At 46.4% G+C, this 15453-nt stretch overlaps 1 protein-coding gene across 1 annotated transcript in view; it reads right to left on the bottom strand.

Annotated features, from left to right (window-relative positions):
• The window catches only part of VDR (vitamin D receptor), a 161138-nt gene that overhangs the window by 12749 nt on the left and 132936 nt on the right, over positions 1 to 15453 (bottom strand). Inside the window, exons 6-7 of the mRNA XM_075591684.1 lie at positions 7377 to 7548; positions 4640 to 4791 (exon numbers count right to left, since the gene is read on the bottom strand). Coding sequence (XP_075447799.1) covers positions 4640 to 4791; positions 7377 to 7548 — 324 coding nt within the window. The remainder of the gene's footprint in view (positions 1 to 4639; positions 4792 to 7376; positions 7549 to 15453) is intronic.

Below are 15453 nucleotides of genomic sequence, written 5' to 3'. Positions count from 1 at the left end.
GGTGGAGGCGCTGCACTGCAAGGAGAAAGAGCTCACCCCAGGCTCCCTGAGGCGGAGGCTTAGGCCTCCTGTGAGCAAACAGGTATAGCAGCACGCGTAGTTACCCGTGTAGTTCCATTAGACATAGAGAAATGGGGCTACAAGTATATTGAATAATGGGTAAGAACTGAACACCCATATTGTTGGCTTCAATTTCACATCTGTATCATTGCTATTCCCTTATCGCCTTTTGGTCAGCTACTAGAGATTGCACCTTTTAAGTGATTCATCCATGGTCACAAAGGACTGACACTAGCACTGTCTACATCACTGGTGGGCAACAGGCAGCCCGTGGACCACATGCGGGCTGCTGGGACTTCTCATGCGGACTCCAGCCTCCCAAGTCACTTCTGCCCTTCCACCCTGTTGTGGGAGCGTATGGTGAGTGAGGCAAAGAGATAGGTGCAGAGCTACAGGCAGAGCAGGGAATGATGGGGAGGGAGAAGTGGGGGGTCTAGAGAGAACAGAACATAGATGGGAGAGAGATCAGCACACAAACAGGGGGCGGAGAAGAGAGAGATCAACACAGTTACAGGGTGGGGAGGGGGGGTGAGACCAGTACACATACTGTACAGAAGGGGGAGAGATCATTGCATAGACACGGGGGAAATAGATCAACACAGAGATAGAGTTATATGGGGCAATAGGAGGAATTGTATGGAGGCAATATATATAAGTATGGAGGCCTATAAAGGGCAATAGGAAGAGATATATGGCAATAGATTATGTGCTGCCCACCACTGGTGTATATGATTCTCCTGACTTTTTACAAGTAACCCTTCAGTTTATAATATAATCAATTCACAACTCACTTATGTTTTTAGTAGTGTTAAAAATCATGATTTTCTATATCTATAGTATCTGATATTACCATGCTAACTTTTAGACTGCACTGGGCTCTGGGGAGAGCTCCATTTTATTCTCCTGGACACATAATATTTCAAACGCTTATATACCCTGAACACAGCACCAACCAGGTTTTAAAAATAACGCAACTGTTGCCTAGATCAGGGGTGAGCAAACTTTTTATGCCGAGCCCCCCTTTTCATCCATGAAATTTCTCGGGCCCCCCCTGCCTGATGTAATCAAAATCACATGACGTCAGTGCATGTGCAGTGCATGACGTCAGTGCGAACCAGCTTTGTAACGCCCCCGCCACGCGTCTACAAAAAAAGTATTTATAGCACAAATTACATAACTTAAAAATAAATATTATAATATTTGTCTAATAGCGTTCCCATTTCTGCTGTATTATTAATCTCTCTCTTCCCGCCACATTAGAACACCTCAGGACCTCTCTAACCTCTTCCAGTCTCTCCCTGTATTTCTCACTCCCCCTCCAGTCCCTCTCTATTCCTCCCCTCAGTGTCTCCCCCTCCCCCCCCACTCTCTTTCCCTCCCCCCAGTGTGTGTCTCTTTCTCCCTCCCCCCATTGTCTCTCACTCTCTCCCCTCTTCCAGTCTCACACTCCTCTCCCAGTCTCTCCAACTCCCTGTATTTCACACTCCCCCTCCAGTCCCTCTCTATCCCTCCCCTCAGTGTCTCCCCCCACTCTCTTTCCCTCCCCCTGTGTGTCTCTCTCTCTTTCTCCCTCCCCCTAGTGTCTCTCTCCCTCCATTGTCTCTCACTCTCCTTCCAGCCATTGCCTCTCCCTCCCCCCAGTGTCTCTCTTGCACTCTCCAACCAGCTATTGTTTCTCCCTCCACCCGGTGTCTCTCTCACACTCTCCCTCCAGCCATTGTGTGTCTCTCTCTCTCCTGCCAGTGTCTCCCTCCCTCCCTCCCACCAATGTCTCTCTCATCCCCATCCCCATGTAGCTCTTTCACCCCCCTCCCCATGTCACACTCACTCTCACCCCCCTCCCCATCTCACACTCTCACCCCCCTCATATCACTCACACCCTCCCCATGCCTCAGTCTCACACTCACTCCCCCATGTCCCAGTCTCACACTCACTCCCCCATGTCCCAGTCTCACTCTCCCACCCCCCCATGTCCCAGTCTCACTCCCCCCCCATGTCCCAGTCTCACTCCCCCCCCCATGTCCCAGTCTCACTCCCCCCACATGTCCCAGTCCCCCCCCACATGTCCCAGTCCCCCCCCCCATGTCCCAGTCTCACTCCCGCCCCATGTCCCAGTCTCACTCCCGCACCATGTCCTAGTCTCACTCCCCCCCATGTCCCAGTCTCACTCCCCCCCCCATGTCCCAGTCTCACTCCCCCCCCATGTCCCAGTCTCACTCCCCCCCCCATGTCCCAGTCTCACTCCCCCCCCCATGTCCCAGTCTCACTCCCCACCATGTCCCAGTCTCACTCCCCCCCCCCATGTCCCAGTCTCACTCCCCCCCCATGTCCCAGTCTCACTCCCCCCCCATGTCCCAGTCTCACTCCCCCCCATGTCCCAGTCTCACTCCCCCCCCCATGTCCCTGTCTCACTCCCCCCCCATGTCCCAGTCTCACTCCCCCCCATGTGCCAGTCTCACTCCCCCCCCCATGTGCCAGTCTCACTCCCCCCCCCATGTGCCAGTCACACTCCCCCCCCATGTGCCAGTCTCACTCCCCCCCCATGTGCCAGTCTCACTTCCCCATGTCCCAGTCTCACTCCCCCCCCATGTCCCAGTCTCACTCCCCCCCATGTCCCAGTCTCACTCCCCCCCATGTCCCAGTCTCACTCCCCCCATGTGCCAGTCTCACTCCCCCCCCCATGTCCCAGTCTCACCCCCCCATGTCCCAGTCTCACTCCCCCCATGTGCCAGTCTCACTCCCCCATGTCCCAGTCTCACTCCCCCCCCATGTCCCAGTCTCACTCCCCCCCATGTCCCAGTCTCACTCCCCCCCATGTCCCAGTCTCACTCCCCCCATGTGCCAGTCTCACTCACCCCATGTCCCAGTCTCACTCCCCCCCATGTCCCAGTCTCACTCCCCCCCCATGTCCCTGTCTCACTCCCCCCCCATGTCCCAGTCTCACTCCCCCCCATGTGCCAGTCTTACTCCCCCATGTCCCAGTCTCACTCCCCCCCATGTCCCAGTCTCACTCCCCCCCATGTCCCAGTCTCACCCCCCCCCCATGTCCCAGTCTCACTCCCCCCATGTGCCAGTCTCACTCCCCCATGTCCCAGTCTCACTCACCCCATGTCCCAGTCTCACTCCCCCCATGTGCCAGTCTCACTCACCCATGTCCCAGTCTCACTCCCCCCATGTCCCAGTCTCACTCCCCCCATGTCCCAGTCTCACTCCCCCCATGTCCCAGTCTCACTCCCCCCATGTGCCAGTCTCACTCACCCCCTCTCCCCATGTCGCTGATGCAGGAAGCAACGAGATGCTGCTGTGTACTGTAGCACAGCGCAGCGCAGCACAGCGCCACCTAATGGCCAAAAGAAAAATTGCAGCTGCAGACGGCTTTTTTCCCTCTGTTCCTGGCAAAATCGCCGCTGCTTCCTGCGCCCCCCCTAAACAATCTTGCGCCCCCCCAGGGGGGCGCGCCCCCCAGTTTGCGCACCGCTGGCCTAGATGGTGGAAATGGAAGTTTTGAATGGGCTGGCCACTGCGGAGCTGTCAGCCCAATACCCTTTAGAACAGGGGTGCACAACCTGGGGGGGGGGGGGGGGTGCGAGATTTCCCAGGCGGGGCGCGGCAGTTAGAGGCCAGACACTCTCCCCCAAGGCATTTAAATTAAATGCTGGCGGACGGCTAGACCTCTGTAACTCACTTACCTTGGCTTCCAGCACCGCGATGCCATGGCAACGTGACGTCACATGACTCCGCGGCTGAGCCAAAGTAAGGGGGTGGGGGGGCGTGATCAGCGGGGCAGAGCGTGCAGTGGAAAAGTTTGCGCACCCCTGCATTACAACACAAGCAAGTGCCCATAATGTACATGGTACGTCATTAGGGCATTCTAATGGCTAAGGCACCAATACCTCTTACAATATGGGAATGGGGGTGGGGGCCTCCGGAACTGAACTGAGTTGTTGTATTTTAAAGGCACTTTAAATACCTGTCCAATAGAAAGCCGCAACTGAGGATGTTGTGGTTTTCTGTGGGCTGTAGATTTGGTAGCCATTTTGTTTCCCCTGCAGGGAGATTTATACTCCATAACTTTACTTTTGGTAAGTATCTCTGGAACCAAGGGGTCCCTGAAGCTAAACATAGCACCGTTTAGCTCCGGACGACCCCCAAGTTCCCACCCTGTAAAAAAAAAAAAAAATGTGGGATAAAAAAAATCAGTAGGGGGCTAGGGTACTACTTAATGATTATGGTATTCTTATGATAATGCCTCCTTTGCATCTTATTTTCACCAAGGTTCATTATTTCTAAAGCTACAGTATGCTTTTAAAGTGACGTTAACCTCAGTTAATGTCACGTTGCTTTCTTTAGTGAATACAGCATTACCATGATGGTGGTGTTAGCGGAGGTTAAGGTTATGTTACAGGGTCTAACAAAGCTCAACGAATCTGAGCCTATGTGTAAGAAAAATGGGGACACAATCCCTTCACCTTCCATATTAATTTCTTATGGGGTGCATGTCTAAACTTTCTTGGGGACCTGGAATGTATTCTAAATAGCGAAGATTAACACAGATGGAGTGTTGAATGATGTATCTTACCTTGAGTGACATCATCTACTTTGTATTTAAAATCTTCACTGCCACATGTCCAGGACATATCTTCCATGGAAAATGACTGATTAGACCGTAGCATTATCACTTCAATCACACTGGACTTCAACAAGGCAATTTGATCTTCCGCAGAGAGGTCCCTGATTTGAAAAGCACAACAAGAAACACAATCACGTCTGAGACTTTCTTTATCTATCTGCAGTTGTAATGGGTATCACTGATCTCTCTGGTGTAATATGTTTGGATATATTATGACATACTGCCCCAACATTGTCACCGAATCCCATGAAAACTCTGACTGAGTTATACTGGGATGACTTGTGTTATCTGAAGGACCAATATCATGTGGTGCATCACACAAGTCTCTGGTTTATTATTTATTAACTGAAGATGGAATAAGCCTTTACCGAACACATAAGCGGGCCAGTGTGGGAATAAGCCTTTACCAAACACATAAGCGGGCCGGTGTGGGAATAAGCCTTTACCAAACACATAAGCGGGAAAGTGTGGGAATAAGCCTTAACCAAACACATAAGCGGGCCAGTGTGGGAATAAGCCTTTACCAAACACATAAGCGGGTCAGTGTGGGAATAAGCCTTTACCAAACACATAAGCGGGTCAGTGTGGGAATAAGCCTTTACCAAACACATAAGCGGGCCAGTGTGGGAATAAGCCTTTACCAAACACATAAGCGGGCCAGTGTGCTAGGTGGCTGAGTAAAAGTTAGAGACTGACTTAAAATATAAAATGTAGACCTTACTTTAACATCACTGAACTCTTGTTTCCAAGTTACTGTAAATGCACCCTCACTGTGCTTTTATGTTGTTCTTCAATTGTTCTATTAAACTAAACCAACCTAAACCCCTTAGTCACAAAGCACGTGGGACATACAATCCCTCCAAGAAAAGTATTTGATTCTGCACATACACAAAATTTGACGCTCAACATGAGTAGAACAACATTTTATGGAAAAATAAAGTATAATTGGGAAGGGCATTTTTGTTTTAGCATTATTAACCTTTTGCAGGATCATTATTGGTGTAGTAAATGAAAAGATTCAATGATACTGTGAAGGATTCATTTATTGCCCAGATAGGCAACTCCATATGACAATAGAAACGTAATGAAAAAGAACAGACGTTTTCCAGCGGGAGGATGATAGTGCTCAGGAATGGAGGTTTAAAAAGTGATTTTAAGTTTCTTTTAGATGATGTATATTTAAGTAATAATCCCTAAAGAACAGGGCATTACTGGCCAATAATGCCCTGGCTGGAAGAGTTGAAGGCCAGAGGCGAAGCCGAGGGACTTTAACCCAGCCAGGGCATTATTGGCCAGTAATGCCCTGTTCTGAGGGGATTATTACTATTATAGGCTAAATGTAGTCTTATTTTTAATTTTTCATAAAAAAGATTACATTTTTGTAGTCATTAATTTTTATCAGCATGATTGTCTACATTCTTATTTTTTTACTGCAAGTTTATTAAAAGTAAATTGTACATACACACACACACACACACACACACACACACACACACACACACAAACACACACACACACACACACACACACACACACACACACACACACACACACACACACACACACTCTGCAACCCCCCCCCCCCTATATACACAAACACACTCTGCAGTCCCCCCTGCACACTGTGCAGCCCCCCTCCTCTACACCCACAAAACACACTGCAGCCCTCCTCCACCCTCTACACTCACAATACACAACACAAGGCAGCACCCCCTCTACACCCACAAAACACACTGCAGACACACACACTAACAAAACAGATTGCTGCCCCCTCTACATCCATAAAACACACATCAGCAGCCCCCCTCTACACCCACTGCAGCCCCCATGTAAACCCACACACTGCAGACACACACACACACAAAACACTCTGCACCCCTTCTCCACCCACAAAACAAACACTGCAGAGACACACAAATCAACAAAACAGACTGCTGCCACCTCTACATCCACAAAACACTCACCAGCAGCCCCCCCCCCGCTTCACCCACTGCAGCCCCCAGTAAACCCACACACTGCAGACACACACCAACTAAACACTCTGCACCCCTCCTCCACCCCCAAAACACACACTGAAGCCACACACACTGCAGCCTCCCCTCTATAAGAACAAAACACACACAGCAGAAACATACCAACAAGACTCTGCTGCCCGCTCTACATCCACAAAACACACCAACAGACATTAATAAAACACTCTGCTGCCCCCTTTAACCCCACAAAACAAACACAAAAACCTTTCCCCTCACTCTCCTGTGCGGAGCTCTCTGCAGACAGGGTGGGGGAGGAGTCAGCGCCTTGCTGGTGCCTTCTGTCCAATCACCTCCCCTGTCTAAGTGCAAATTTCACTCTTTGTGAATGAAACCTGAAAGCTGATTGGCTGAAAAACTTGGCAAGCTGCCAAAAATTCCGGGCCATTACTGATTGGATAATGCCCGGAATTTTAACCAATCAGAGAACAGGGATTTCAATAATGCCCTGAATTTACCAGCTTTAGCCTATAATTCAAAATAATTTTTTGTTGTGTTCTAATAGTTCGTTTCACTTACAGTATTTGAAGCTTTCGTTTTCTTTAAATGTAAAAATGTGAAAATGTAGAATACGTTTGTTTACTTTATATCTCTAATCTGGGATAAAAAATTAAAAAAAGTAAAATGAGAAAATATCAAAGAAGTTCAATTCTCACCTGAATCCAGGTATCTGCTTTGCAAATGCAATAACCTTCTGTATGCTATAACTAACAAGGTCTGCAACGTGAGGGAGCATAGAAAGATCAGATGCACCCATAGCCAAAGGTGAACTATCACTGCTGTAGTCACTGAACAGCGCGTTGGAGAAAAAAAAGCGATCAGTTGGATCTGCAGAGGAAGACAATATTCAAGTTTATTTTTTGCTCCCGATAACTTACTGATACACCTATATGTACAATTGTGTGAAAAAGAAAGTACACCCGCTTTGAATTCTATGGTTTTACATATCAGGACATAATAACAATTTATTTATTTATTTTAATTTATAAAATATTTTACCAGGAAGTAATACATTGAGAGTTACCTCTCGTTTTCAAGTATGTCCTGGGCACAGAGTTAAGACAAATAATACATGGTTACAAATACAGTTACATAAGTGAACAGGGTATACATTATATACAAGACATTGCATGCACAGAAAGAAAATATATATTATAAGCGTATGTAACAGTTACAGGCTAGATTAAAATGTGAGACAGCCTTAGATTTGAAATAACTTAAACTGGTGGTGGATGTGAGAGTCTCCGGTAGATTGTTCCAGTTTTGTGGTGCACAATAAGAGAAGGAGGAGCGGGCGGATACTTTGTTGAGCTTTGGGACCATGAACATTCTTTTGGAGTCAGATCTCAGATGATAAGTGCTGCATGTGGTAGGGGTGAGGAGCTTGTTCAGATAGATGGGTAGCTTGCCCAGAAAGAATTTGAAGGCAAGACAGGAAAGATGAACTTTGCGCCTAGACTCAAGTGATGACCAATCTAGTTCTTTGAGCATTTCGCAGTGATGTGTGTTGTAGTTGCATTGGAGAACAAAATGGCATATTGAATTGTAGAGTGTGTCTAGTTTGCTAAAGTGGGTTTGGGGTGCTGTACTATATACTATGTCTCCGTAGTCTATAATTGGCATTAGCATCTGCTGTGCAATACGCTTTCTGACCAGCAGACTTAGGGAGGATTTGTTTCTGTAAAGTACACCAAGTTTGCCATTGGTTTTGGATGGCAGGGTATCAATGTGCATCCCGAATGTTAAGTGGGAGTCAAACCATATGCCAGGTATTTAAAACTAGTAAAAAGAGTTAGGGTGGTGTTAGCGTTGGTTCTGACCTGGCGCTTAGTCACTGGAAGCTTTAAAAATGTGGTCTTGGTCCCAAATACCATTGTTACAGTCTTGTCAGTGTTTAAAAACAGTTTGTTTTGGGAAATCCAATTTTCGAGTCTCAAAAAGTCAGACTGAAATATGTGTTGAAGGTCGGAGAGGCTATGGCTGTGTGCATATAGGATTGTGTCATCTGCATACATGTGTATTGAAGCTTCCTTACAAGCTGTGGGAATATCATTGATGAACACTGAGAAGAGTAGGTGCACCAGAACAGAGCCTTGCGGGACACCACAGGTGATATCCATTGGGTTGGAGTTAGAGCCTGAGATGGACAGATGTTGGGATCTACCTGATTGGTAGGACTGAAACCAGTTTAAAGCATGCTTCCTAATTCCAGAGCTCTAGAGTTTGTTAAGCAGGATAGCATGATCAACTGTATCAAAAGCTTTTGCAAAATCAAGGAATATTGCCCCAGTGAGTTGTCCCCGTTCCATTCCACACTGGATTTAATTGCAAACTTTTAGCAGGGTAGTTACGGTGAAGTGTTTGGGGCAAAAGCCAGATTGGAATTGGCTATGGAAATTTGTCTTGGTATAGTAATTGCTTAATTGGGAGTGGATACATTTTTCCATGACTTTGGATAGTATTGGGAGAAGAGAGATTGGCCTGGAGTATGAGACAGTGTTTTTGTCCCCACTTTTGAAGATTGGGACAACTCTGGCAGTTTTCCAGATCTTAGGGATATGGCCTGCAGACAAAATAGAGTTGATCAGGGAAGCAAGCGGTTTGGAAATGGCTGGGGCACCAAATCTTAGGACCTTAGATTGCAGTAACTCAGGTCCACATTGGTTGCTTAGTTTTAATTTGATGAGCGCTTGTGTAATCTCCTCTTCGGATACTGGGCCAAATTGAAAATTGTGGGCAGTGGGCAGACAATCATCTGTTGCTTAGCAGGTCTTAAAATTAGATAAATATAACCTTAGATGAACAACACATGACATATTACACCGTGTCATGATTTATTTAACAAAAATAAAGCCAAAATGGAGAAGCCATGTGTGAAAAACTAAGTATACCTTATGATTCAATAGCTTGTAGAACCACCTTTAGCAGCAATAACTTGAAGTAATCGTTTTCTGTATGACTTTATCAGTCTCTCACATCGTTGTGGAGGAATTTTGGCCCACTCTTCTTTACAACGTTGCTTCAGATCATTGAGGTTTGTGGGCATTTATTTATGCACAGCTCTCTCAAGGTCCAGCCACAGCATTTCAATCGGGTTGAGGTCTGGACTTTGACTGGGCCATTGCAACACCTTGATTCTTTTCTTTTTCAGCCATTCTGTTGTAGATTTGCTGGTGTGCTTGGGATCATTGTCCCAATTTCGGCCAAGCTTTAGCTGTCGGACAGATGGCCTCACATTTGACTCTATAATACGTTGGTATACAGAGGAGTTCATGGTCGACTCAAAGACTGCAAGGTTCCCAGGTCCTGTGGCTGCAAAACAAGCCAAAATCATCACCCCTCCACCACCGTGCTTGACAGTTGGTATGAGGTGTTTGTGCTGATATTCTGTGTTTGGTTTTCGCCAAACGTGGCGCTGGGCATTATGGCCAAACATCTCCACTTTGGTCTCGTCTGTCAAAGGACATTGTTCCAGAAGTCTTGTGGCTTGTTCAGATGCAACTTTGCAAACCTAAGCCGTGCTGCCATGTTGCCATGTTCTTTATAGAGAGAAGAAACTTTCTCCTGGCAACCCTTCCAAACAAACCATACTTGTTCAGTCTTTTTCTAATTGTACTGCCATGAACTTTAACATTTATCATGCTAACTAAAGCCTGTAGAGTCTGAGATGTAACTTGTTTTTTTTGCAATTTCTCTGAGCATTGCACGGTCTGACCTTGGGGTGAATTTGCTGGAACGTCCACTCCTGGGAAGATTGTCAACTGTCTTGAATGTTTTCCACTTTTGAATAATCTTTCTCACTGTAGAATGATGGACTTTAAATTGTTTGGAAATGGCCTTATAACCCTTCCCAGATTGATGGGCAGCAACAATTGCTTCTCTAAGATCATTGCTGATGTATTTCCTCCTTGGCATTGTGTTAACACACACCTGAATGCTCAAGACCATCAAACTGCTAAAACTTAGGCTTTTATAGAGGTGGTCACACTTGCTGATGATCAATTAATCAAGGGCATTTGATTAGCAGCACCTGTCTGCTACTTAGCATCTTAATTCCTATGGAAGCAGTAAGGGTGTACTTAGTTTTTCACACATGTCTTCTTCATTTTGGCTTTATTTTTGTTAAATAAATCATGACACAGTGTAATATGTCATGTGTTGTTGTTCATCTGAGGTTGTATTTACCTAATTTTAAGACCTGCTAAGGAACAGATGATTGTTATTATGTCCTATGTAAAACCATAGAATTCAAAGAGGGTGTATTTTCTTTTTACACAACTGTATATGCAGTATATACACATACATACATACAGTATGTATAGTCTATGAACCTTTTATTAACTTTTTATTAAATGTTCTATATACTCACCGCTATATTTCCCAAAGGATCTCTAAAAGATTGATTTTAATATCATCATTAGATATGTAAAGCGATACCTACAATCTTTAATATTTCCATAAGGATCTCTCAATAACCTTACTAATGTGTACATATGAAATGCCAGCATAAAGTTAAAACTGTATGTACATTTATGAAAGCCTAAATGTAGTTGTGTACATGCTCGTAATAGTATCAGGTATAACCGAGTGTCCAATGAGAAGACAAAAGGGAGCCTTCTCCCCTTTAAATTGAGCAGCCCCATCGGCTACCCTGACAAAGCAACGGAGAGTTGCGAAATGGGTACGAATTAAGTTTGTTCCTAGTGAGGAACCGTAGAGGAAAGGACGTGGTCATAGCCTGCAGAGCCTGGAGAGATGCTGATACAAACGGTTTTGCAAGGGACATTATACTTGCCATATAAGCGTTAGTTTTATATTTGCACACACTTGATTGGTGCTCGTTATTCTTTTATATGACATTCATTAAAACGTATTATCTTTAGTTGACATGATGTGTGCATCTTGTTTGCGCTTCTCTACTACAGAATAGTTACAGTAACCAGGAAGTAGAGGACTTCCTTCATACAGTACAAGCAGCATCACTGCGACCACTAGGACTTACTGTAGACAATAGTGATTTTACTCATTCTAATCTGACTCATTCAGACATTGGACATTGGTCTTTTGAATTTTTGTTTGCCATATTATTTTTGTCTTAATTTGTAGTTTTATTTGTTTAATTTTATACATTTTCTGTGTAACATATTTCTTCATTGTAATTTCTTATCTTTATATTTACAATATTTGTTATACTTGTATTTGTATGCTATTCATTACCTTCTCTTCTTATTATATTCAAACCCATTTGTGAGTAACCTATTCAATTTTATATGTTTAATGTTGTCTACCTGGAATTTATTACTTAGTAACACATACACACGAGAGATTTTTCATACTGATTGTGGTGTGCCCACCTGTTTCCATAGCCCCCATTCATGCGCCCATTGTGTGTGTGTGTGTGTGTGTGTATATATAACAAAACGTAAATAGCCGTGTTTGTCCAGTACAGGCAGTCCTCGTTTTACAACACTTCGCTTTACAATGAATGGCTTATCCAACGCTATGCAATGCATACCTATGTTCTTTTTTACAACGCTTCGCTTTAGAACGAATGGCTTATCCAACGCTATGCAATGCATACCTATGTTCTTTTTTACAACGCTTCGCTTTAGAACGAATGGCTTATCCAACGCTATGCAATGCATACCTATGTTCATTTTTACAACGCCAAAACGGCTTATCCAACGCTCTTACGACGCTTTGCAACGTTGTCTATGTGTGTACACATACACAACGTTGCAAAGCGTCGTAAGAGCGTATATATATAATATTATACTATATAATATTATATTATACTATATAATATATTATTTATTATGTTATATTATATATAGAATACAGTATATACACTATATAATTTATGTGTGTGCTGCATATCTTATTGCCTGCATAAAATATTTGGTGTATTTTAGTGTTAAAAATGCCTTCAGGAACTTCACCTTTCATTTAAACAGTGTTCCTATGGGAAAACATGTTTCGCTTTACAACGTTTCACTTTACAACGCCATTTTGAGTAACGCATTGTGTCGGATAACCGAGGACTGCCTGTATATATATATATATATATATTATATATACATACACACACACACACGTATTTATGTCTGTGTGTACTGTATGTATGTATGTGTATATATATATATATATATATATCATATAAAAATATTACTTGTGAGCACATTCACATGTCTTTTTTTTATTTATTATTATTTATTTTTTTTTTACAAATCCAGCAATTGAGGCGGGAGGTGGTAGTGGAGGTGATCCTCTGTCCCCGCGCACCAGCTGCCCGCCGAGTGGGAGGTGGGAGCGGGGATGCTCGTCCCTGGTGCGCGTCCCCGCGAGGCGGGAGGTGGTAGTGGAGGTGCTTCTCTCCATCCCCGCGCTCCCGCTGCCCGCCGGGTGGGAGGTGGTAGCTGGGATGCTCCTGCCCGTCGCTCGTCCCCGCGAGGCGGGAGGTGCTAGTAGAGGTGCTATTCCATCCCTGCGCTCCCGATGCCCGCCGGGCGGGAAGTGGGTGCGGGGATGCTCCTCCCCGTTCCAGTGCTCGTCCCAGCGAGGCGGGGTGCTCGTCTCCGGCGCTCCTCTCCGTCCCCGGCGCTCCCGCTGCCCGCCGGACGGGAGGTGGTAGTGAGGGTGTTCCGTACCCCCCTCTGTCCCCAGCGCTCTTGCTGCCCGCGCAAGGTGGGGGATTGGCGCGCGGGCAGTGATGCTGCTTGTTGCAGCCTTTCCTCTCTTCCTCACCCCCCCCGTGTGTGTGTGTGTATGGGAGAGTGTGTGTGTGTATGGGAGAGTGTGTGTGTGTATGGGAGTGTGTGTGTGTATGGGAGAGTGTGTGTGTATGGGAGTGTGTATGTGTGTGTGGGAGAGTGTGTGTGTGAGTGTGTGTATGGGAGTGTGTATGGGAGAGTGTGTGTGTGTATGGGAGTGTGTATGGGAGAGTGTGTGTGTGTATGGGAGTGTGTGTGTGTGTGTGTGTGTGTGTGTGTGTGTGTGTGTGTGTGTGTGTGTGTGTGTGTGTGTGTGTGTGTGTGTGTGTGTGTGTGTGTGTATGGGAGAGTGTGTGTATGGGAGAGTGAGTGTGTATGGGAGAGTGTGTGTGTATGGGAGTGTGTGTGGGAGAGTGTGTGTGTGAGTGTGTGTGGGAGAGTGTGTGTGTATGGGGGTGTGTGTGTGTATGTGAGAGTGTGTGTATGAGAGAGTGTGTGTATGGAAGAGTGTGTGTATGGAAGTGTGTGTGTGTGTGTGTGTGTGTGTGTGTGTGTGTGTGTGTGTGTGTGTGTGTGTGTGTGTGTGTGTGTGTGTGTGTGTGTGTGTGTATGGGAGAGTGTGTGTGGGAGAGTGTGTTTGTGTGTGGGAGAGTGTGTGTGTGTATGTGTATGGGAGAGTGTGTGTGTATGGGAGAGTGTGTGTGAATTGGAGAGTTTGTGTGTATGGGAGAGTGTGTGTGTATGGGAGAGTGTGTGTGTATGGGAGAGTGTGAGTGTGTGTATGGGAGTGTGTGTGTGTGTGTGTGTGTGTGTGTGTGTGTGTGTGTGTGTGTGTGTGTGTGTGTGTGTGTGTGTGTGTGTATGAGTGTGTGTGTATGAGTGTGTGTGTGTGTGTGTGTGTGTGTGTGTGTGTGTATATGAGAGAGAGAGTGTGTGTATGAGAGAGAGAGTGTGTGTATGAGAGAGAGTGGGTATGTGGTTGTGCAGGACACCAGAGGTACCCCCCAATCAGTCACCCCCCCCATCTAGTCAGTCAGTCACCCAGTCTGTCACCCCCTCACTACCTAATTCTCCAGTCGGTCAGCCCCTCCCCACCCAATAACCCCAGTCGGTCACCCCCCCAATCAGTCAGTCGCCTCCTCTGTCTCTCTCTCCGAACTCTGTCTCTCTCTCCCCCCCTCTCTCCCCTCTTCCGTCTCTCTCTCTCCTCTCTTCCGTCTCTCTCTCTCCCCTCTTCCGTCTCTCTCTCTCCCCTCTTCCGTATCTCTCTCCCCTGTCTCTGTCTCTCTCCCCTGTCTCTGTCTCTCTCCCCTGTCTCTGTCTCTCTCCCCCTCTCTGTCTCTCTCCCCCCTCTCTGTCTCTCTCCCCCCTCTCTGTCTCTCTCCCCCCTCTCTGTCTCTCTCCCCCATCTCTGTCTCTCTCCCCCCTCTCTCTGTCTCTCTCCCCCCTCTCTGTCTCTCTCCCCTCTCTCTCACGTCTCTCGTCTCTCTCTCCCGTCTCTCGTCTCTCTGTCTCTCGTCTCCCTGTCTCTCGTCTCTCTCTGTGTCTCTCTCTGTCTCTCGTCTCCCTGTCTCTCATCTCTCTCTCTGTGTCTCTCTCTGTGTCTCTCGCCCCTCTCTCTTTTTCTCGCCACTCCCTCTCGCCCTTCTCGCCCCTCTCTGTCTCTCTCGCCCCTCTCTCTGTCTCTCTCGCCCCTCTCTCCCCTCTATCTGTGTGCCTCTCACTATCTCTCTCTCTTCTCTCTCTCTTCTCTCTTCCTCTCTTCTCTCTCTTTCTGTCTCCCACACTCTGGATCTGGATATCTAAGTTTACCCTATATATCTTAATTGAAATATACCTACACTCAAGCTTCACGCGGGAGACAATCGGAATCCCCCCTAACCCAGAAGACAGGTAGGGAACACCTCCCCTCCAACATATAACATTGCGGGAATGCGGGTACCTGGACATTGAGGGACTGTGGATCAGGTAAGATCCCAGGCGGGATTGCTGCTTTAGATATTGTGAAGCGGGGGCATCCAGA

Source organism: Ascaphus truei, chromosome 3 (assembly GCF_040206685.1).
Source record: "Ascaphus truei isolate aAscTru1 chromosome 3, aAscTru1.hap1, whole genome shotgun sequence".
NCBI classification, from domain to species: Eukaryota; Metazoa; Chordata; class Amphibia; order Anura; family Ascaphidae; genus Ascaphus; species Ascaphus truei.
The sequence above is the reverse complement of the archived record's forward strand: the minus strand, read 5'-3'. Positions and strand labels throughout refer to the sequence as shown.